This window comes from Pygocentrus nattereri, chromosome 7 (assembly GCF_015220715.1).
Source record: "Pygocentrus nattereri isolate fPygNat1 chromosome 7, fPygNat1.pri, whole genome shotgun sequence".
NCBI lineage: Eukaryota > Metazoa > Chordata > Actinopteri > Characiformes > Serrasalmidae > Pygocentrus > Pygocentrus nattereri.
This window is the reverse complement of record NC_051217.1, coordinates 20,593,751-20,618,882: the sequence shown is the minus strand read 5'-3', so window position 1 is coordinate 20,618,882 and position 25,132 is coordinate 20,593,751. Positions and strand designations below refer to the sequence as shown.

The 25,132-nt window shown below is 41.2% G+C and overlaps 1 protein-coding gene across 1 annotated transcript; it reads right to left on the bottom strand.

Moving 5' to 3' along the window:
- Nucleotides 1-443: 443 nt before the first annotated feature.
- On the bottom strand, nt 444-25,132 carry rnpepl1 (arginyl aminopeptidase like 1). Its single transcript, XM_017707994.2, has 11 exons — nt 23,784-25,132; nt 21,520-21,660; nt 20,245-20,396; nt 19,490-19,606; nt 18,996-19,231; nt 15,960-16,073; nt 15,080-15,192; nt 10,221-10,329; nt 8,881-9,105; nt 7,822-7,964; nt 444-3,580 (listed from the first exon to the last, which is right to left on the bottom strand). The coding sequence occupies exons 1-11, from the start codon at nt 24,243-24,245 to the stop codon at nt 3,332-3,334; spliced, it is 2,061 nt and encodes a 686-aa protein (XP_017563483.1). The 5' UTR covers nt 24,246-25,132; the 3' UTR covers nt 444-3,331.

The following is a 25,132-nucleotide window of genomic DNA, read 5'->3' as shown; positions in this document are numbered from 1 at the left end:
GACTGGAAAGAAGTTAAATAATCTTAAAATAAGCTTATAACAATCTAAGCAGGAGAAATATTGGATGTATTGACCAGATTTATAATATTTACTTGACAAGATACTATTTTTTTAGTGTATTTAGTTGTTGTTCTGTGTAATTTTCTGTTAAATATGTTTTCTGCATTTGGTCCTGACCTGGAAAATAGATAACTTGTACTTAATGGATGTTTTAACTGGAAATTAAATACATGTTCTATGATTTTTAAACAGCACTGGAGAATTTATGAACAGACGGCAATTTGTATTCACTCACACACACACACACACACACACACACACACACACACACACACACACACACACACACACACACACACACACACACACAGTGGATCTAAAAAGTATTTGGACATTTGTGCAAGTTTGTGGTGCTCAGAAATAAAATCTCAATCCAAGTGGCATTTACTTTAAACAGACCGCCCCAAGACTCATTTACTTTTTTGGTAACATGTTCTTTCAAACGATGGCTTATGCATTTCAGACTGTTATTTCTTTGCAGGTTTACACCCAAAATGCTTTTGTACACGTCTGAGTTCATGTAAGACCAAAATAAATGGGTTGAGATGGAGCATTTCAGCAAAATCATAGTTTATAAATGCTTAAACATTTTTATATTAAAAATAATACATTCATTAACACAGAACATCACTGTTATATTTTTGAACACTTTTGATCTCCAGTTATGAGTTTACATAATAACAGTGAGCACAAAGAGCCAATGAGCTGCTCCGCTTGCCAACTAATCAGCACTCAGCAGCAGTAATGCTAATGTCCTGTAGAAAAAACAGAAACATATAGGGTTTTTTTTTTTGCATCCTTCAACTTTCTAAAATTAAGGAAAGTTCTGGGCAAGTGATTAGAATCTATTTTAACTTTTCGTTTTTAGCCACTCCATTCACCCCATTCAATGAGGACTCACTCGCAGGCGCCCTCTGGTGTGTTGCAGTCCTGTTTTTGACATGACGGAGGAAATAGGAAGAGGCCAGGCTCCTCATAAACTGGCTCTGGTTTCCCCCTCTGTGCTTTACAGTAAACACAGTGCAGTCTGGTTGCAATTCTTCTCCAGGGTTTATCCACACAAACACTGCACCATCAGTTTGAAGCTGTGCGAAAAGTGTCTGAAACCGATATCACTTTGCTTAACACTTTATGCAGTAATATAAGGAACTTAAAGTTTACTAACGATTATATTGTCCAAATACTTTTGGGGGCCACTGTATATGATGCATGGGTCATAGCATATAAACCGTGACACATGCACACCCTTGGATCACGTCATACAATCAAACGCAATATGATCACTGACGTCTCTCCATTACATTGTTAAACAAACCTGAGCAGCTTGAGAAAAGATTATTAAATATAAAATCCCAGTGTTGGAGAACACACACATGCTTGCCTCCCTCGATGCGCATCTCACAGAGCCAGACGTGATCTTGCAACGAGAACATCTGGGGACAACCATGAAAAATAGGCCTCTAAAGTTGTGCGTCATCTTGTAGTAGCTATCATGCCCATATGAGGAACACTAGTTTTCTGGTTCTGGAAAACTGCAGCTGTTGCATGCTGTGGTAATATAGCACACTCCAAAGCTGATACGTTTTGCCGTATGGACATTTTCCCTTCAAATGTGCCTGGGTCCTCTACAGTTTAGAGGTCATCAAGGCGCCAAAATGCGGCTATTGCTACTTGCAGGCTAACACAGCTGGGCACTGAGTTGACATCACAATACTGACCTCAACAAAGTACCCCCAGCAGGCTTTGTCAAATGTGGTATTTACATTGCTTTGGCAGTTTTAGTAGCTGGTGTTGGTAGATTACAGTGTTTAAGTTTAACAGTAGACATACCTTCATGTCAATTCGGTGCACAAGAGCATTAGCTTGCTTGTAGCACGTATCTAGCCTTGCTCATATTTCGCTTGCTAAACAACCTCATAATTCTGAAGACCGAGTAACATTCAGGGGAAAAACATATGTATGACAAAACATATGGGTTCAGGAGCATTTCTGTCCACCAGAGGCTGTGACAGCTCAGACCTGAAGCTACGTCTGTTTTGGCTAAGTGTTGGTGGGAAACTGTACCACAGTATATGGTAATACAGGTGTGTAAAAAAAGCGTTTCAAAAACAAAAACCAACAAATAAAGTTCAGTTCACTTACACAGTCACCAAAAAAGGGATGGCAGTACACAGTTTTCAATCTTTCATTCAATAAATGCCAGAACATTAAATGCTACTGCTAACTAAGAACTAAGACAGAGGAGCTAGTTAGCATAGCTTAGCAAGCATGATAGCAGCTCTGCAGCCACAGAGCAGCTTTGATTCTGGCTCAACTGAAGCACCCATGACACAAACTGCAAAAAAATGGTATGTTAGCAAGTGAAATTGGTTGAATCTAGTTGATATATCTAAAACTTCTCATTTTGAGACTGCTGTAAGCTTATAATACTTAACTAATTGCTAGACATGTTTTACCTGCTTAAGTGATTTCAGTAAGACAATGTATCTTACTTTATTGGAAGACAATATTGTACATTTCAAGCATATTTCTCATAATCTCAACAATTGAAATATTTGATATATTAATTAGATTTAAGATCATTTCACTTGGCAACATGTCATTTTCTGCAGTGCAAGTTTAGATGATAAAGACTCAAATCAAAGCAACTGCTATTAGAGAGACAACAAGACACAACTAGCTAAACTAACTTAATTAAGCATATAGATGTGTGTCTCGTGTGCTGAGAACACACTGCATGAGGTAAAAATAAATGTTACTTCCAGCAAGGAAAGATAGTTCCATTAGCTCCCCATTGCTTTTCTCTATCTAGCTTCTTTTGCTTGTGTTATTGGCTGTATTCTGGACGTTAAAAGAGCATGGACTTGAGCAGTGGTCACTAATTGTGCAGGCTTCAGGTCCAAACCTAATCAGCCCTATCTGATTCATCTAATTATTGCTTTCAGAAGTCCTTGATGAGCTGAACAAGATGTGCTAGATTTGGGTTGGATGTGAAGCCTGCCGGAAGGCAGATCTCTAGGAGGAGGGCTGGTGACAACTGGTCTAGAGTAATTTGGGGGGATGTTTTAGAGGTGGCGTACCCCAATCCAGCACCGAAAGCTAAACAAGCTGTCCCCAAACGTGTATTCTCGTTATGAAATCACGTCTGACCTGGCAAGACTACTTCTGTCCAGTCTTAGCCGGTCAGTTCAAGTCCTGTCCAGTTCCAACTGCATCCCATCGTTTCCTTCATATCGCTCCATTCCTGACCACAGCAGGTGTGCGCAAGCAGTCAGGCGGAGACGTTGACGTCCCTCAGAGCGATGGCCCCACTGGTGGGCGGCTCGGTGGGCGTATCCAGCAGTGGGGGGTCGGTAGCAGAGGCGTTGGCTGGGCCGGTGTGGAACACAATCTGCTGCAGTGTTTTGCGCAGATTTGGGTGTAAACGAGCCTGAGTCTGATAGAAGACCTCCACTGCAAAACACTTCATGACCCCCCCACACAAATCCTCATACAGCGGCACTGTGTACATACGGGACGTCTGCAGGAGACAGAGATGTAAAAGAAACAGTCAATACTCACAGGTCTACAACTGCTATTTCCATTTCGCTAAATTTTAGCTTTACATTAATGGGCATGGAGTGGAGTGAGAAAGAGGAGCCAGTCAGCATGGCTGAAATGTTCTGCAGTACTAAAATATTAAAAATGTCACTTCTGTAAACCTTAGCAATTATTGCTGTCAATACTGCAGATTTAATAACAATCTAATGCAATGCCCCAGAGGAAAAAAAATCTTTAAGATTGTCTCAGAGAAATAAAGCAGATCTCAATATCATATTAATGAAGAATCACTGAATTGTTTCTCCCAAAACCCCCTTAGGAGAAAAGAGGAGATGAGCATCAGCATTACACTGTGAGAAGTTCTGGCGATGAAGGAGAAAAGTGTGGGTTCTCATTCTATACTAGCCACGTTTACATGCAGCCTAATAATCTGTTAATAATCCAAATAGCTCAATTGGAATAGAATGCGTCCATGTAAACACCTCAATCGGAGCAGTCTAGTCCAATTGAGGCCTTGGAATACAGTTTATACCCAATTGAACGAGGTGTGTAATAACCGTGTAAATGCCTGTATCGGATTACATTCCCTATCGGAAAATTTAAGTCTGTTCTGTATGTGCATCGCGTCATAGAGAAAGTTTATACTGTTCAACACGGCAGAGCAGAAACTGGTCTACAGTTTATGCTCTGATCTCTAAAAGACGGCGGTGGGACGGACGTCTCAGAACACAACGTCTTCCTCTAGGCTTTCTTTAATAAGGACATGTGAAGGACGTTTTCCTGAGTCTGACATCATGTTAAAGGAATTAAAAACACAAGCACTGCTCACTGCTGCTCATCTCACTCTGACTCGCGTGATGTTTGCTGTTGTGGTAACGTCTACTCCAAGTGGTTCTCCACTCATATTTGTTTGGATTACTTGTAGTGAGCATGTAAATGAAGATTTTCCATCAGATTGTTGAGTAAAGTTAGCAGTGCTTCTGCCTCAGTCTTAATCTGTAATCGGAATGTATTCAGTCAGACTGGCGAAAATATTTACATGCAAACACAGCCACTAATGGAGTGCTGAAAGAGCTCTGTAATATAGAATAGAGCTGTGTAAAAAAAACAGCGATATATTACACTTTTCATATGGAAATATTATTCAGCTGAGACGAGTCAGACACTTAAGTGTTAAGCCACATGTGTGACAACATTTTGAGTTTATTTCTCAGGAGCCAAATTTCAGAAGCAGGAGAAAAGGGCTTAAGTCTCGCTCTGATTTCATACTGGACTTAACCACGTCTAGGAGCAGTACCTAAGATCAAGAGGAGATCTCATTTAGAACATTTCTTTGCTCTGGGGAATAATTGAAGCCACAATGTTTTTTCACACTGTTGGCACATTTTCCTTGGACGATCCATCTGTAACAGTGCAGGCTGAAGTCCAGCTGCAGCGTGCTGTATGTTTCTATGACTGAATAAATGACTGTAGTCCTCTCACTCAGCAATAGCTTTAAATAGCTTTTAAAGCACCACCTTCAGCTCCTTCCGCAGACTCAGCTCTTGAGGGTAACTTCCTGTTGCTTTTGTACATTTTACACATTCTTATATTATTCTTTTGTCCACTTACACTGCTGTAACAAAAAGCACTGCTTTTCTTTTTTTATTTCTTTGGGGTCAAATCTGAACAAATAAGACAAACACTATTAATTGCATTTACTACACAAAATAATGGGATTACTCAAAATTATTTCAATCCTTTGACAGCTCTAATTAAATGTAAATACAGAATTAATTAAATAATTACTTCCATAATGAATTACAATTTACATTTTGTCTCAACAAACAAAAAAGACTAGAATCATGACAAAAAGGGCAGTCTTTTCACAAAACTAGACCATACAGACAACAATAACTTGTAATCAAATTAAAATCAAATAAAATGTATTTAATGAAATATCTTTATCTCATCTATTCACAGACATAAACTATCCCCTTGGATGTCAAAGTGTAGTTATTCCCATTCTTATTCTGTGACAACTCAGCATGTTTGTGTTTTTTGTATGCAGTTGTGTGCATTTTTGGACTCTATCTCTAAAGTCAAAACTTAGTTCTATGAGGTTCTAACCGCTGGCGACTCAGCACTTCTACAATACTGCACAAAAGAGGGCCAATCAGGTTCTGCTTCTTCGTCATGTCGCCGCTCTGCTCAGTAATGTGGGAAAAGTTTAGAAAACATGAAATGTGCTGAACGGCTGCCTGTCTTCTTGCAGTTGTCATAAATTGTATGCATGTCAAGCCTTAAAGTTAATTAAATAGTACATATTTGAATGAATATTCAAACAAATGTTTTAATTACAACATAAACATTAATTTCATTCATTCATCCATCTTTTCTTTTTCTTCTTTCTCCCAGAAGTGTCCAAATTTCTTATTGATATAATACGAAACCTTATGCTGCCTTTATACTGACCTGCTGCACTTACTGGCTGGGACAGTTTATTACAGTAGCTGGCTGCTGCCTAAACTAAAGGACACTTAAACTAATAGTTTCTACCTAAAACTGACCTCTGCACTGGACAAAAAAAAGCACTGACCTTTATACTTAATTAAGAAAAAGATGATTTGTCTTAAAAATAAATTAATACGCATATAATAAAAATAAAGTCTATAAAATGCATTAAATGTAAGTTTCTGATACATGTACACACGTAGTTACAGCACTAATTATATGTTTTAAAAAAAATGACGATTAAAGTGTGAGTTCTTAGAATTAAGAGGTTCTACCTACATTTGACCTATTCCAAAAAACTGATTTACAAATTAGATAGGACTTTGATTGCACATTTAATATAAAGGGGGGGCCTGAACACACATCGGTGACGAATCTCGGCAAGGAAGCTGGGGAGAGAGCCGCGAATGTGGAGGGGTGGAGCGCGAAGCCCGAGCTCCCCCGACGGACGAGAGTGACGCGAGTCTCGGGAGGGATGGCAGGAAGAGGAGGACGACGACGGTGCCGGCAAAGAGCGAGTCCCAAGCTCCACCACCTGGGCCCTGCCCCTGGTTACGCAGCGAGGCTGCTTCACCCTAGCTGAGAGGGAACGAGAGCTCGCCGCCCCACCTCCTCGTTACTGCCCCTAGCCGACAGCTCGGCCACCCGGGTCAAACGTGAGGTGTAGTGAGGTGGCCTCGCCGCGTAACCGGGGACGGGACCCAGGCGGGGGAGCTCGGGACGGGTGCATGCCACAAATACATTTAGGGTTTCTGGCCTTTTTAATGTATGAAAGAGACGTGTTCCACATACCAATTATGCTATTTAGAATGCAAAATATTCAGTATTTCAATAAATCTCAATAATAATTTGACTGCTCAGAACACAGTTAGAACCTTATAACTCCAAAGGAATGCAATGTGGTATGGACTGATAGCTTAGAATCTGCTCGTTTCAAGGAGCCATGAGTGAAAAATCGTTAAAACAAATGTAAGAAGATGTGCTTCAAGGTGGAAAAGTCATGAGCGACCTAGAAGGGTTAATGAAAATACAGACCATGGGTGGAAAGCTGTCTACTCATCCCTTTGAAGTAGAAATCCACAAATCAAAGTATGAAGCAACCACCAATAAAAAAAAAAAAAAAAAAAAAGACATGATAAATCAGAGAGAACACTGGAACAGGCTTGGTACACCTGCCAGATGGATTTTCTGCAAGGAGTATAGGGGCTAAAGAGTGGTGCAGTTTTCAGTTCTGGAGCGTCAGAGATCCATTAACAGCAACTGCACTAGAATTTTGAATTTCTTTAGAAATGGAACAGCAACACAGAGCGATACATGTATGAACCCACAGAAGTCACAGCTATTATAACCAGTGATCACAAAAGCACTTCAAAATTTTAAATGAATCATTTCTTACTCATAGCTCACTGAAACAAGCGGAGAAATTGTGTGGACAATTAACTTTCAATCCACACGTGTTTGTACGCAAGAGATATTTTATAATGATTTGAATTAAGGTTATTGTGAGTACAGTCACTTTACATTTTTGCCATGCTTTCATCATTTCTTCACATTGAAAAAAATCAGGGAAAATGTCAGAAGTGCAGACTTCATTCATACTTACGATGTAATTAAGTACATAATCATGTAATTACTTTTAAAAAGTATAGCAAAGTGACAGTAATAGCTCTAGACGTCCATGGGTTAATGTCCTTCGCTCTGTATGAAGCAGAAAGTGGATTTACTCACGTGTTTATGGAGAAAGCTGCGGACCCGATGCAGGTCCGGATAGAAGCTGTTCCGCACCACAATCTGCAACCAGCGGATCCTCACCTCAGCATTCATCTCATCCAGGAGCGCCGAGTAACAGCTCGACAGTAGACTCATCACCTCTGCAGACACAAAAACTCTGCTTACAGAAAGGAGGAATAATAAAGGCCAAGACACAGAGACCAAATCAGTTCCCACCAAATATGAACACTAACACTAGCTTCAGAAAAAGAACCAATGAGCCAAATGAACATTAGCTTTATCTTCCTCACAGCTCTTTTCTTTCTACTTCTTTTATTTTAAGTTTAGATGGAGTGCATGGAACCAAAAATGAATGCCGCTTTGCTTTGAAACATCAGCTTGCTTAAGTGTGACTCAGTGCAGCAGAACAGCCAGGCTAAACCAATTGGATACTACCCTACAGCAGTTAGCTCCAGCCCTGAAACCTTTAGAAGCAAAGCCTTGTGACCAGTAGGTCGCTGGTTTGATCCCCTGAGCTGACAGTATATGACTGAAGTGCCCTTGAGCAAGACACCTAACCCCCAGCTGCTCCGCAGGCGCTTTGGATAGGGCTGCCCACCACTCCGGGTAAGCGTGCTCACTCCCCCCTAGTGCGTGTGCATTCACTAGTGTGTATGTGGTGTTTCAATGCATGGATGGGTTAAAATGCGGGAGTGAAATTTCCCCGTTGTGAGACTAATAAGGGTAACATAATTTAATACTACTTACATTATTTTATGCTTGTTATGAAGAAAAGGTCCATAATACATTGGAATACCATTAAAATAAGATAAAACAGTGGTTACCATAATTTTTTAATGGTAAAAATACTTACATTTGTGGGTTTCTTCGGTCGTTTCCTCAACCATCTTGTAGTCCCCCCACCCCCATCCCCCACTTCCCCCTTTGTTTACATCTTAACTGTGTAACCGTGCAAAAACTTTGAAAAGTTGGTGGAATTCCACTTTAAGAATCTAGTCTTCTGCAGAGCACAGGACAGACCCTGAGGCCTGTAGGGGAGCAGGAGAATGTGCACACCTTGGGGAAGCGGCGAACGGTCCAGTAGCCGGTCCAGAAACAGCACGGTCTGGAAGGTGCTCCAGGTGGAGACGTCAAAGGTCGCAATGGCCTGAGGGTTAGGGGCCTCCACGCCCCAGAGATCACACAGCCGTTGGACTGGACCCGTCAAAGCCCCACCGGCCGAAAGATCAGGTTCACACAAGGGAGGGCCGCAGTCATTCAGCCAGCGCTCAAACTCCAGCCCTGAGTCACAGAGAGAGAGCAGAGAGGAAGAGTTAAATTTCCATTCGTGTAGCTTCCATGACTCACACTGCTAATGTAGCTCTGACCCCTTGCTGTTTGTTATGGCTGGCTCCCTGGGATAATTCCTCACTGCACAGAGAGAGGAATGCAATGTGCGTGTGAGTGACAATATAAGAAAACCACAGAAAAACAGAGTAAAGTGTTTCATTATTTTAAAACAAAGAGCAAAAACATTCCTTCTGGGTTCCTAAAGACAGGGTTGGGTTCAGGATAAGAAAATTATTATTCTTATGACACACAGATACATGAACATGTATGGTTTATATGGAGCATATTGTTATGACACATACAGAACTATGCAAAAGTCAGAAACCTCGTTAATTTATTTAGCCTGTAGTCAAAATAGCCATTAAACAAGTATTTTCAGCATCTGGAAAAGAGCAGAAATTATGTATTTAACAAAAAGAATTCACAGAAGCCTCAGCAACTAAACATCTTTTTCAGTATATATTTACTGTGTCCACCCATGAGCTTAATTACAGCTTCCATTCTTTTCAGGAGACGTTTTTAAAGAATCCCGCAGGAAAATTTTCCACACCTCCAACGTTCAGGCTTAGAAGCTGGTTGATGATTTTCTGAAGTAATCAAACCCATTCAGTGGTGTTGAGGTCTGGACTCAGGGGTGGTCAGTCCATTGTTCAGCTTCTTTGTTTGATGTGTCCGTCTCCTTTTCTCAGTGAGGTTCTTCTTGAACAGCTACACATCCTTTCAGACCCACAGCGCTGGGTTGTCTTCTTACAGTGGAAGGATGGACAGAAACACCTGTGGATGTTTTCAGATCTGAAGCAGCTTGATTTTCTCCTCTCTCTCAAAGATGAAAGCTTTAAATGCTGTTTATCTGATGGGGGCAGATACATTTTTCACCTATGTTCCGCTGACTTTCTCCTCCATTATGTAAGTGGATTATCTTATATCTAATCTTCTCAGAAGTATCCCTGACAAATAAACAGCTTGTACTTGATTTTCATTTTGAATGAAGATTAAACACATGAAGGATGGTCTATGACTTTTGCACTGTACATCTAATAAATATGGGATGTATGTATAAAGCTCACCCTCTCGTTTTGCTACACAGCTCTCCTTCAGCTCAGGGAAGAAACCCAGGAAGAAATCAAGCAGGTCCTGAGCAACCACACTGCTGAACCTGAACTGCTCAATGTAGGCCTACAGGGAAGAAACAATTAATGAGTGTATGTGTGGGCAAGCATACAGCCTGAGAAAACTTTGAGGAGACCTGGCTTTTCGAAATATCATTATAACCAAGTTATTTTTGGAAGGTCTGCAGACTTGCATTAAAGGTAAAGTAGGGTATGGTTTAAAGGTACATTAAAAGGTAAAGTTTTTAAATTTCCTGTAAAATTATCATTTTGGAGATGACAGTTTTTCTTCCATCATATATATATATATATATATATATATATATATATATATATATATATCTGTCTGTGTGTGTGTGTACACACATGTGCCATCGGAGACAGAATCGTGGAGGGTCACAAGGCTGGCAAGGAGTACAATACCCTTTCCAAGGAGTTGAGCCTACCCGTCTCCACCATTGGGAGCATCATCCGGAAGTGAAAGGCTTATGGAACTACTGTTAACCTTCCATGGCCTGGACAGCCTTTCAAAGTTTCCTCCCGTGCCGAGGCCAGGCTTGTCCAAACGGTCAAGGCTGACCCAAGGACAACAGGGAAGGTTCTCCGGAAAGATTTCAAGCCGGTGGGGACATTGGTTTCAATAAATACTATAAGTAACATACTGCGCCGCACCACAAAGCCCATAAGGTACCTTTAATTTCAAAGCGTCATGTCAATGCCCATGATCACTTAGAGTTTGCTCATGATCACTTGGAGGACTCTGAGGCAGACTGGTTCAAGGTTCCCTGGTCTGATGAGACCAAGATTGAGGTTTTGGTGCCAACCACATCCACGGTGTTTGGTGAGAGGATGGCACGGCATACAACCCCAAGAATCCCTGCAATCAAGCATGGTGGTGGCAGCATCAGGCTGTGGGGCTGCTTCTCAGGCAAAGGGCCTGGCCATCTGGTCCGCATCCACGGGAAGATGGATAGCACAGCCTGCCCGGAGATCTTGGCCAAAAAACCTCCGCTCCTCAATCAAGGACCTTAAGATGGGTCGTCATTTCATCGTCCAACAGGACGACCCCAAACACACGGCCAAGAAAACCAAGGCCTGGTTTAAGAGGGAAAAGAAAAAAAGGGGTTGCAGTGGTCTAGTCAGTCTCCTGACCTTATCCCAATTGAAAACTTGTGGAAGGAGCTCAAGATTAAAGTCCACAAGAGATGCCCAAAGAACCTAGACAACTTAGAGAAGATCTGCATGGAGGAGTGGGCCAAGATTACTCCAGAGACCTGTGCCGGCCTGATCAGGTCTTATAAAAAACGATGAATAGCTGTAATTGCAAACAAGGGTTATTCCAGAAAATATTAAACCTAATAACTGATCCTAATTTTTATGTTTAAAATATAATGTAATTGAGTAACTTATATTTTTTGTTTGTAATATTTAGGCATCTGTCAATAAATGCTACTCTTGTTCAAAGTTTAAGGCTCTAACTTATTTGCTTGTTGAATGTGCAAAATCTGCAGGGGGTTGAATACTATTTGGAGGCACTTTATGTATGTGTGTGTGTGTGTGTGTGTGTGTGTGTGTGTGTGTGTGTGTGTGTGTGAGTGTGTGTGTGTGTGGACAGACTTTCCCACACAGTCCTGTTTTTTGTTTTTAACGAAATTCCAGTAATTTTTACATTTTTCATCAAATGGTTGAGATGTAAACAAAGTCATTCAGAGTGGTTTAGTGTGAAATGCTTTGTTCTAGAGAAACAGATTCAGAATTGTTCACAGTAGCAATAACAAGAACCAGACATCCACAGAGTTTAAGACCTCTGAAAGCTCCCTCACAGAAGCTTATTACACAAAGTAATTACCAATTTGCTGCCTAATTTCTGAAGTTTTCAGATTTATCACTATTTTACCATCATCAACATTACATATAAAAACTCACAAGACACGTGTAGGCTCACTGATGGTTTTGGATAGTAAATAAAATGGCTGTATGTGTTGTAGACATTGTGACCCCTGGTTCCAATTCTGTGGACTACATTGATAAGAAAGAGAGGCGGTGCCCTGCTCTTCTCAGGAAGTTGAGGAGCTTTAGCACCAGTAAGAAACCACGATCATGATCTATAGATCATTAGGTGAGAAATTAATTTTGAGTTTAACACATTTACAGTGCTGTAAAAAAGTATTTGCACCCTTCTGATTTCTTCTGCTTTTGCACGTCACACTTAATTGTTTCAGCTCTTGAAACAAAATGTAATATAAGAACAAAGACAACATAAGTAAACACAAAAAGCTTTTAAATTATAATATCATTTCATCAAGGAAAAAAGCTATGGAAGCACTGTCTCTACAGACACACTAAAGAGCAGACCTGTCCAGGCTGTAGTCTTTTCTGCGGTCCTTCATGGGTGTGAAAGCTGGTTAATAAAAAAGTGTGATGGAAAAAACTGATGGCTTTGAATTCTGGTATTGTCAAAGACTTTTGTGAGGACCCTGGATGGCTAGGAAAAGAAACAGACGGATTCTTGACCAAATCAAGCCTCATCTCTCACTCAAAGCCCAAACTGAAGCTCTCTTATTTATTAAATTTAAGTGACCCTTATTAGTCCCACAACGGGGAAATTTCACCTCCGCATTTAAACCATCCTTGACGTGAAGCACCACAAACACACACTAGTGAGCACACACTAGGGGGCAGTGAGAACACTTGTCCGGAGGAGTGGGCAGCCCAATCTGCGGCGCCCGGGGAGCAGCGTGGGTTAGGTGTCTTGCTCAAGGACACCTCATTCATGTGCTGTCGGCACTGGGGATCGAACCAGCGACCTTCCGGTCACAGGGCTGATTCCCTAAACCCCAACTCCAGCCCACGACTGCCCCATCATTTTAGACATATTATAAAATCACTGAATCATCTAAAAAGATCATCATGTTGGAACAGCTGACGGTAAAAGGGGAAGAGCCAGCAACAAGATGGATCAGAGAAATCCATTAAGAAGCTTGAAGACCCAAACAGAAACACTATCCATATGGTCACCAGGAGTCATAACCGAGTTGACGGCACAAAATAAACAAATAAACTTAACCCTAATTCAAGTTTAGGAGCTATATAAGAAAATGATCCTCCATCAGCCGAGCTGCAAGGGATTGTAGGACTATAATGCTTAAACAGATTAGTTAAATATGCTGGAACGTGGCTATTTAAAGGCTTTAAATGTCAAGCTAAATCTTGCAGTCAATGCAGAGCTCAACAGGACGTCAGTGTAAACTGAATATGATAAGTATGAATAACACGCTCCAATTTTGGAAGCACTCTCAACCGATTAGGGTATGAATCCATTCTTGCAGATCACGAACACCCATACATGTTGATTGTCTTTCCTGGGGCAGATGGGATCATTCAGAAAGACAATGCAATGTCACACGGCTAGAAATGCCTGACATTGGTTGGAAGAGCATGACCAAGACATCCAAGTACTACCCTGGCCCCCTAATTCCCTAGACTTGAACCCAATTGAGCATCTGTGGGACCACCTCGATCACCATGTTCGCTCTATGGATCCTCCCCCACACACCCTCCAGCAGCTGTGGGATGCACTGCAGCCAGCAAGGCCTCAGATGTGACCTACCTAACCTAACAGGACTTTACTCCCAGCCTGTCTAGCTGCTGTCCGTGCTGCACACGGCAGGTGGTCATAATAATGTGACTGGACTGTGTAAAAGCATGAACTCATCTCTCTGCATCTTGTACGGTTAGCATGTGTGTATTTCTGTATATGTTTATTCTCCAGGGTATATTTTGGTTTGTCCATCTGAATGTACGTGACCAAATCGGAAGGCAAATTATTCAGTAACAGCATGAAATAAATGTACATTTTTTATTTATTTATTTATTTATTTTGGAAATGCTCCTCTCAAATGAACAGAACATGTGTTTTATGATCTACATTTAGTGCTATACACTTACAATTTACTGCTTAAAGCCAAAAATCTCAGACGTCATTTGTATTATTTTATAAAAATAATTTTTACAGAGCAGATCACTGAAGAGACGCCGTCTGTTTATAGTTTATAACCCAGATTTGTGGAAAAATGGGTCGACTTTCAGTAGAAAAACAAACTGAGTTCAGCTTCAGGGTTTAAAATGACGTCACCATCTATTTGACCGGAAAGAAGAGTTACAGCCTCATACGACGCCCAGCTTCTGAATGTAGCTTATGAAATATGAAAGTTATGAAGAATATGAGGAAGTGTGTTTTGGAACCACCGGTGGTCTTAAGGAGTTGAAGAAGTAATAAAACGTAGTCTTGGAGATATTACTGATATGAGAAACTGACCTGGAATCCAGTCTCTTTTACTGTAGATTTAGGTTACACTGAAAAACTATTAAAATCAAGAATTAAATTTGCAACCCTATTTCAAGCGGACTTAGGACCCAACAGCAATACTTCTGTTTTATCAGAGTTTGGCAGGAGGAAGTTCCTGGTGATTCAGAAATTGTCATTAGCACAGTCGTCCAGTTTGTGTAACTGTGTCACTGAATCTGGCAGAACTGACACGTATAATAGAGTATCATCATCATAAAAGTGAAAGCCAACACCATGTTTAGGGATTATGTATCCAGGGCCCATTTCATAGTGGCTGATCATATTTAGTTCATCCTTTCATTTACACTTCTATAGTGCATAGTGTGATGTTTTAAATGACATTTTCCAAGAATTATGTAAATGAAATTGACAATAAAATATTTCGAAAAACCAGACATACTCCAAACTACTGACACTCAGTATGTGTGTAAGTGTACGTTCATCAGTTTATGTTATGTCTCTGTCTTACCTTAAGGAAAGTGTCAAACTTCTTGATGTCCCCACACAGCTGGGACAGATAAGAAACGAAGCAGAAGCCTTTCTCATAGGTGAACAGATTCATTAGACTACTGGGGTTTACACCTGGGAAGAGGATGAGAGAACACAACGCACTACATGATTCACAGGTTCACCACATTTACAGTGCTGTATAAAAGTATTTGCCCTTAATTATTGCAAATAAAATGTAATGCAAGGACAAAGACACAAAGTAAACACAAAACACAGCTTTTAAAACATCGTCTCATTTATGAAAGGGGGAAAAAGGTTGTTCAACACTAAAAAGCCCCGTGAAAAAAAATGAACTGCCCATTCAGTTACACTGGGATCAGTTAGATGCACAAAAGCCCCACCAAATGTGGCTCAACTGAAGCAATTCTGAGCGGGTCAGAATTCCTCCATGGTGATATGAAAGACTGATCTTCTTCAGTTATGGGAAGCGATTGGTTGGAGTTGTTGCTGCTGAATGCTTAATAACTAAGTTAAGGGGACAATTATTTTTTCACACATCACATGGGTGATATTGGTGTTGCAAAACCTTTTTCCTTCAATAAATGAAATGATTTTGTGTTCCCTTTCGTCTTTTATTGCATTTCGTATGATGTTCTGAACCCAATGCAAAAATAGAAGGAATCAAGAGGGGTCAAATACTTTTCATGGCACTCTATTATGAACTCCCTGGTGATGCATTATTGTTTAAAAAAATTCAGAGTGGGATATTAGTGTCTTCTCATGGCCATTTTGGAAGTAGTTCAATATATCTCACGTCAGTGCTCTTAAATGCGTGTTTTGACGATGAGTGTGAGTATGCCTATCTGCGTAGCTAGGAAAGTATGCATTACTGAAGCTACCTGGCTCAAACTTGGCCTGCAGCTTGCTCACAGGGTTGTTGTCTCCTAGCAGACGCATCTGTCTGTGCAGAGCGTCTAGACGGAACACCGTCTCCAGACAGGTGAGGGCCTCTCCTGCAAAGGCAAAAAGCAATGAAGAGAAAAAGGGAAAATAACTTTGAAGAACTTCACTGTTTTTACGAGTTTGAGAACACCAGGAACGGAACACAGCGCCCAAGAACACTGGTGTGACTGCATTTTAGGAACTTAAGGGTTTATCCGAAGATCGATGATATACACTGACCGGTCACTTAACCATACCTCCATTTCCATATAGAAGCACTTTGTAGTTCTACAGTTACAGACTGTAGTCCATCTGTTTCTCTGATACTTTGTTAGCACCCTTTTACCCAGTTCTTCAGTGGTCAGGACCCCTATGGACCCTCACAGAGCAGGTACTGTTTGGGTGGTGGATCATTCTCACCACTGATGTGACACTGATGTGGTGGTGTGTTACTGCATGTTGTGGATCAGACACAGTAGTGCTGCTGGAGTTTTTAATCACTGCGTCCACTTTCTGTCCACTCTATTAGACACTCCTACCTTGTCAGTCCACCTTGTAGATGTAGAGTCAGAGACGATAGCTCATCTGCTGCTGCACAGTTTGTGTTGGTCATCCTCTAGTCCTTCATCAGTGGTCACAGGATGCTGCCCACAGGACACTGTTGGCTGGAAAATTTTGTTCGGTGGACTTTTCTCAGTTCAGCAGCAACACTGAGGTGTTTAAAACTTCCAGTAGCACTGCTGTGTCTGATCCACTCAGATCAGCACAACACACACCACCACCACCACAGGGTTACGGCAGCACTGGGAATGATCCACCACCCAAATAGTACCTGCTCTGTGAGGGTCCTGACCCCTGAAGAACAGGGTAAAAGGGGGTAACAAAGTAACAGAGAAACAGATGGACTACAGTCTGTAACTGTAGAACTACAAAGTGCAGCTATACAGTAAGTGGAGCTGATAAACTGGACAATGAGTGTAGATACAAGGAGGTGTACTTCAAGGAATGACTGGTTTGTATGCATGTGAGAGGTTGTAACATGCACGTAGTTCACAGGTGTGGAATCAGCAGCACTCTGTGTTTGTGTGCATGTGTTAAGGGGACCTTTCAGCCCAAAACTAAAGTTTAATATGTTATTTGTCGTGTCATGACGTTGCACAGCATTGAATCTGTCTGCCTTATTGGTTTGGCATAAAGTAATGACTCATAAATGTTCTCTCAGTACAATACCCAGCATGCATTATACAATTAAATTATACAACCAGTGACTCTTAGTCTGGCCACTAAAAATAGTCGTCGAACAGAATGGTAAAGAGAGCATCAGTTCTATCTGTATTCAAAACTAAATGGATGTCAAACACGTTTTTACCCTTTCAGACTGAGAAATTAAGTCAAACTGAGGAATCTAGATCAGATTGCTATTTTGCTAACTTTAGCTCTTTACTTGCTGCCCTCTTCATCTGACCTTCCATCCATGCCAACGATGATTTGATGACCATAAGTACATATTCAGCTTCCTAGCAGAAACGTTAGTGATCTGTTGTTCTTTTACATTCACCAGCTGATGAAAAAATACACAAAGCATTTCAAACAGCCCCAAAAATCCACCCCAAACATTTCAAACAGCCCCCAAAAATCCACCCCAAAACAGCTGTAGTATTTTATAAGTTCCTCCACTTTCAAGATACACCCGAACGGGGGGTTTCCTAGTCCTTAAACTGGAAAATCCTCTGGAGGCTATTGCAGCACCGCTGTAGGATGTGAGTGAGCATGTTTACAATAGATGTAGAGATGGTTTTGTTTTTCATTTTGGCTGGAATGCCCCTTAAAGTAAGAAAAACTACCTGCAAAAGTTTTGTTAGCTTAAGTCATCTGTGTGTTTAAACTTGGGGTATATTTAGTTTCAGCGTTAAGCTTCATAAAGCACCTTCCTTGGTTTGAAGAGCAGGTTTTGCCTTTGTAATACTCATTAATTTAATGTTAGCTTTCTTTTCGAAACTATTACTAAAAGCATATCGCTGCTGTCAGAATAAAACCTTGTATCTACAAAATGGTAACTTTACAGGAGAAGGAAAAAACCTACTTTACTTTTAATGCACGTCAATGGAACCAGACGTTTTGCCAAGTCATGAAATTTACACACAACATAAAGGACAACAGGCTTTTCAAATATATATAAAAAAAAAAAAATAAAAAAAATAAAAATAGAGGTACGAGGCTTTGTTGTGACAGCAGTGCTACGCTGACACACAGACTGAACACCTGAAAGGTTTCAGTGCTGACATCACAATATGTAAATAAAATGCATGGCCATTGACATTTCTGGTCGTTTTTTCTTTGCCAACGTTGGGCTTTTGTCAGTTGTTCCTTCCGTTTTGCAGTTTTTGCAAATAAAAATAGCAACAGCCAGACGTTTAATTTAACAGGTTCAAGCTGCACCATGTAAGATTTTTAGTTGAAGTTGTTGTGAGAGTGCGCTGCTGCAAGTCACACCATAAAGCCTGAAATAATCATTTAAAAGTCAGAGGCGTCGGGTTGGGGGTTTTACGCACCACATTATACGTCTTCATGTATTAACATCCCCCACACAGACTCAAAAAGAAGGTCCGGCTGGTTTAGGTCTCAAATGCAAAATCAACATGATACTGATGAAGATGTGATGACAATGGTAGATCATTAACTCACATCCTCAGAAAAAACATCCTTCAAGTTTTGAGTTCTCTCTGAATTCTTTTCAACACACTCGCAATCATCAGATTCATCTGCTCAGGGAAGGAGTCCGAAGCACAACCCGCGTTACAAAATGTTCTTCTGCACCTTGCGTGCAATTACACATTTCCTCCAGAGAGGTCTCCAAACCCTCCAAACTTACATAGTGTAGCTTTAGGTTATTATTATTATTATTATCATCAAGTTGTCACAAATCAATATGGAAAACATGACCAGGAAATCTAGCGACCCTAAAACTTTTGATTAACTGTGTATGTGTGTACCATAGGCCTCTGTAGTGATTCGTCTCTGCGCGTAGGTTGCCAGGCCCTCGCTGAGCCACATCTCCTCCCAGGTGGCATTGGTGACGGCATTTCCGAACCAGCCGTGAGCGATCTCGTGGATGACGTCGATCAGCAGGAACTCCTGACTCTCCAGAATGGAGGAGATAATGAAGGTCAGACATGGGTTCTCCATTGCCACGATGGGGAAAGAGGGGGGCAGGAACACAATGTCGTACCTGCAGGAGAGAAAGACAGGCATTTTCACTGATAATACAGAGCTAAAGTACAGTGTAGTACAACGCTAACCACACGTTTATAAGGTAACCATAAAATTTAACAGTGTACTACAATGGAGTTTAGCTTTATTGAGTACTGGCACACCAGTAGGTGCCAAATCCACCAAGGAAATAGAGTTCAATTCTGTAATTATGTTTTCCAATAAACGAGCTGTTGCTGATTTTGTGTTAGAGGAACACAGACAGAAGGACACTGACCTTCCCCATACGTAAGGCCCAAAGAGCTCCTCGGCCACATTGAGGCAGCGCTCCACGCTGCCCCCGAGCTTACTGACCGCACAGGTCAGAATACAGCGCTCTGCCCACACACGACTCCTGTAAAAATCCCCACCAGGATTAAAGGAACGCTTCGAAAAAGTATATTCTACACAATTTTCCAATCACTCCAAATGAAAGGTGTAGCTTTGAAATGCATTAAAAGCCTTTTTCATCCAGGTTTGTTTACCAGTGAAATAAATTGTTGGGAGTGAGCTCTACATTCACAAAAAAAATCTAATTTTTATGTGTAATAAGATTGTGCATTTGGGAATGAAGCTTCTCAAATGAAGCCTGAATTTTGTCTGTACTTTAATCCAAGTTCATAGATAACAGTATTAATACGGCGTCAACTTCACATGGTTTGAGGCACGTATGTGATGATTTAGACATGCAATTAGTACAGTGCTGAGCTTTCATTACTTAATTGCAACATCCGTTATTATTTTTATTATTTTCCAACATTATTTTGTAAAGAATTATTTACATCACTGCTGCCACTACAAAACTACCAGTTTTGTTGTTTTATTTTAAATATGATTTGACAGCGCCTGCTGCTCTTCACATGGATTGGTTAATGATGGACAAATAGATATGTTCCAAAATTACCTGTAATAAAGTTTTTTCCCCCCATTCTTCTATAAAGTTTCTATTTTGCTTTTGCTTCAACAGCATCACAATCCCCTCTTCACACTAACCTGGGCCCGATGTCAGCGTGCTGTAGGTCTCCGGCCACCAGGGCCACCAGATATGCCGGGACAGGATACTCCATAGAGAACTGGAACAGCCGGTCCTGCTTAGAATACGCACTTCTGGAGGCACTCATCAACACGGTCACTCCATCTGGAACCTGTCAGGAAACGCCCCACACACACACACACACACACACACACACACACACACACACACACACACACACAATACTGCAGACACTGAGAGGATCGTAACAGCGCTCAGTATGATATTGAGAAGTGTGAGAAAGACTGAGTAGGATGAGCCACAAAAAGAGGTGATAAAAGTTGAAAGGAGATCAAAAAGGAAGACATGATGCATTAAGAAATTGAAAGATGTGGTTTCCTTATGTACAGTAAATAAAATGCTGTCTTGCAGGGGTACACAAAAAAAATCATATTTTCATCATAATGAAGATTTCTGGCTTCCTCAGTTCCTTCCTGCACTTAACTATATTAGTTTAGCTAGCAGTTAACTAACCGCCCAGCATTAAGATATTGGTTTTTATTGGGTGTTAATTATATTGATTTTTTTTATTACATCATATTTTTTGCGTTTCTGGCTAAATCTTAAGGCATAATGTGCCTTTACCCTGCATACCTAGTCTTTTCTATCTGAACACGGGTGGCATTTATTTCGAGTCTCGTTTTGTTTGCATGCAGGATTCAAATAACACATTAGTGTGATTTTATTTCTACATTTGATGGACTACATGAAAAATAAATTGCTGATTTAAAAAGATGAAGTACAAATAAAACTACTTTGTTTAAAATAGCTGAATGACTATGATAAATCATTGTGATTTCAATATTGAGCAATACAATCATAATTTTGGTGAATTTTATACAAAAGAAATTTCTGATTTTTTTTGCATAATTTCATTGGTTTAATGTGAAATGTTCAAATTGTGGTACCTGCACTAATTTACCATCTTCAACAGTAAATACAAAAAGTCAGAGGACACGTGTAGGTTCAATGGTGGTTTTTTCGATAGTGAATAAAATGGCTATATTTGTGTTGTAGATGACTGGATCCCTGGTTTCTATCACCACGACTGACTCAGCAAGTTTCTCTACAAGGAACCACATAAAACCACTCTGAATGACTTTGTTTAGATCTCAATAATTTGTGCAGAATTTGTGAAAAAACGTGGAATTCCCCTTTAATGTTTAGTTAACAGTGAGACAAGTATAATACAGATAATAGATGTAATCGTGGGGAGAGTTTTTAATTGTACTCACCCTGACGGTGGCCGAATAGGTGCTTTTGACAGCTGGCGTGTCGAAGCAGGGGAAAAAGGAGCGATTGCACACGGAGTGACCCTGAGTGAAAACCAATGGTCGTGTCTGCCCGCATGTTAGCTCGGTGTCCAGCCACCAAATCTGAAAGAAAGACCAGGAAAGGATTATAATAGGAAGGAACTATCAAACTACTGTCAATTGCACAAATATCACAGTAATATGCAAATGAGCCACCTCACACTTTCATTCTAGTTCCAGATGAGCTTCTGTGCATGTTTTAATGCATCAAGGCATTCATACAATGTAACAAAGGTAAATTATGGTTCAAGTTAAGGTTTTCACTATCACACACACACACACACACACACACACACACACACACACACACATACATACATACATACACACACTACTTTTGTAGCTACAAATATGCATGCATAGTGAGCTCCTGCTAGTGTGGGTTTCCTCTCTTTCAGTGATTCACACAAAAGCAATTTGAGTGCTAGTAACCCCCCCTTGTGGAGAAAATTGAGACTGCAGAACACAGCTGTATAACAACCTGCAATGCTATTTATCATTCAAATTGCAAAGTTATGACTAATTTTTTTTTTTAAATCAAGTAACAAATTTTAATCAACACACCATGAAAGCCCTTTGTTAAGATAATGAAGGCCATCATTTAACCATTTTAGATAGTAACAAAAAGAAACTAAAAGATAGAAACAAAAAAAAAAAAAACTCTTTTAAAGGGTTCTTTAAAGACACATGTAGTTTTCCATCACAGAGACAAACCATTTAAGCATGCAAAGAACTATTTATGGATTGAAAAGGTCTGTCATGCTTCCACAGTCATATGCAAAATTTTGAACACCTCTGGTCAAATTATTTTAGAAATGAAAACGAGTTCACTCATCCTCTACAGGGAGTGAACTGGGTACTTTTATGTCATTTTAGTGCACAATTAGCATTTATTTGATGCATTTAGGGAAAAAATGGAAAAAATGAAAACCTAAACATGTGCCATGACTGGAGGTGGGCGATATGGCAAAAATGTAATATCACAATGTAGCTTATGAAATATGAAAGCTATGAAGAACATGACGAAGTGCGTTTTGGAACCAGCGGTGGTCCCCAGGAGGTAAAGAGGTTAAAGAAATACTAACAAAAACTATAGTTACAATAAATGATATTCATCATTTCATATATTGGGCTGCACTTAAATCCAACTAAAGGACTACTCTGCTCTCTTTCTAATGAAACAATATCCACGATGTGCTCAGAAAGGCATGTTGTGACATACTGTGACATAATTTATCCCAATAACAATGAACACTGCCCAGCCCTAGCCTTGCCTTCTGCCACAGTTTGTTAGATTTTTGTACCAATATGCTAAATTAAGCACCTAATCATCAACTGTGCCTTACAATGTGCAAAAGTGTGTTCTCTGTTGGCCACATGTGAACGTATTTGCACACAACTGCAAATAAGTATGAAGCAAAATGTAACTAAGCCTAGTCTAGTGCGGCGCTAACAGTGATTCACCAGGGAAAAATATTTTAGTCCAGTTTAATCCAGGCCTAGGAAACCACAAGGAAAACAAATAAAGCAGATATTTGGCACATAATTCTGCTCTACAGAGAGACGAAAGACTCCACAGCCTATCTGAGGGAACGGTTGTGGTCTGTATGCGGAGAGAGACAGGAGGGCACAAAGAGGGAGCCCATAGTAAATATGAGCTGGTGCCTCCCTGGCAGTCCCTTTAGTGCTTTTCTATGTCACTTTTCAAGCTTTTTGGGTTTTTTTTCAGGCCAACACGGAGTTTTAATTGGTTAGTGCCTTTTAAAGCCCAGCCCCAGGACTGACCCTGAAACTAGGTCGACTTAGCTTTCCAGGAATGTGTTTGTGCTGTCAAAATCACGGCCTTAGCAGCTCGGTTCTGAGTAATTTGCTGAAAGGAACGCGTCAATCCAATTCACCCTGCTGTCAAACATAGAATGCTATGTACAAGCCTGTATTTGTTGTTTGTCTAATTGTTGTGAGTCTAATTGCTGTGGCACCTGAAATATTCATAATGATCATAGGATAAAGGATCATAATGACTCGAAATATTCTTCTTCAAGGTTAGTGTGAGCTACATTTAGTCGTGGGATGGAACCTTGCACTGACTGATATGCTCTGAACAATAACCATGTGCCACGCTGTTATTAATAGAAGGCATTAATGTCACATTGTCCGCTATGCAGCTGTCTCGCCTTCGCCCTTACCGCAGGCCCGTCTGTGGTAGTGTAGCGAATGGTGACCCGGAAAGCCCGGTGCGGCCGGATCACGGCAGCAGGTAGGGTGATGTTTAGGGAGGAGCCATAGTCGGTGAAGGCTTCGACCCGGTAAGAGAGGGAGAGGAAGTGGTCAGGGCCGCCGGACGCTCCAGGCACTTTGCAGTCAATGGAATGGATCAATAAAGAAGGGTGCGTGTCCAGTATCAGCGACTGGACGCCCGGCTGAAAGGGCACCAGCTCCAGGACCTGCCAACCGGTCATCCTCTTGAGGGCGAAGTTGATGTTGAGGTCCAGGTGGAAATGCCTCAGTCTGAAGCTGTGGAAGTTGGAGGCAGAGGCCACATCCACCAGGTGACATTGGCCTAAAGCCCGGGGCGCCTCACTGGGCTTAGTGGGCACGGTCAGCACCTTCCGACAGCAGCACAGCGTCGGACGCTGCAGATCGGCCATGGCAGTTCTGAGTGGGTCAACGAAGGGTCGAAAAAACAACCAGTAATGATAAAATGTATTAAAGAAAAAAGGCCAGACAAAAAAGCAAAGTCACAGATTCAGTCATACTGGAGTGGAAGGATTCCCATAGACTTCCTGCATGGCTGCTTTGGTTGAAAGTGGTCGAGCTCAGCCTGTGAAAGTAGACAAGATAGTCCAGAGACGTTCCAGTAAAGAAATACAGCAACAGACAAGCAAACAGGCAAACAAGCAAACAAATCTACGTGAAATCCATCGAGTTCAAGTGAGTCCAGCAGCTGATCCTCCATTAAAAGCGTGCACAAACACGTAGAAACGCGTTTCCAATGAGATGTCCCGCTGGTTTGGTGCGAAACTAAAGAAAAGGGGGAGAAAGAGAGCAAAACCGAAATGAAAAAGTGTCTGTGTTAAAGACCTCCTCACAAAACAGGAAGTGAACAGTCGGGGAGGAAAGCAAAGTTTGGCAGCCGCTAGAGGCGCTGCAGAGCCGGCCGGGGCAGAGTGAACCCAGCCGGGCTGCAAACAGGGGCAAAACAGGGGCAAAACAGGGCCAAAAAGCCACAAAACACCACGAATCTATAAACATAAAGGCTTAAGTAAAGCCCCTCCGCATGGACGTGTCCCAGTCATAACCGTAGTGCACTAGGGAGCTGACCATCTAGTTGGCCACGTTAGGAATCCGGCACTGACACTGTGAGCTAACCTGACTAACTACGCTAGTCAGTCAAAAGTCCCTTCACAACTCCACGGCTGCACGTAAAAAACCGGACTACCGCCGTCTGTCACAGCGTTCATCCTGTCCTGTTTTGCTGTCCTTACTGTCCTGGACCTGCTCGGACTGTCCTTCACTCGTCCACAGGCGGAGAAGT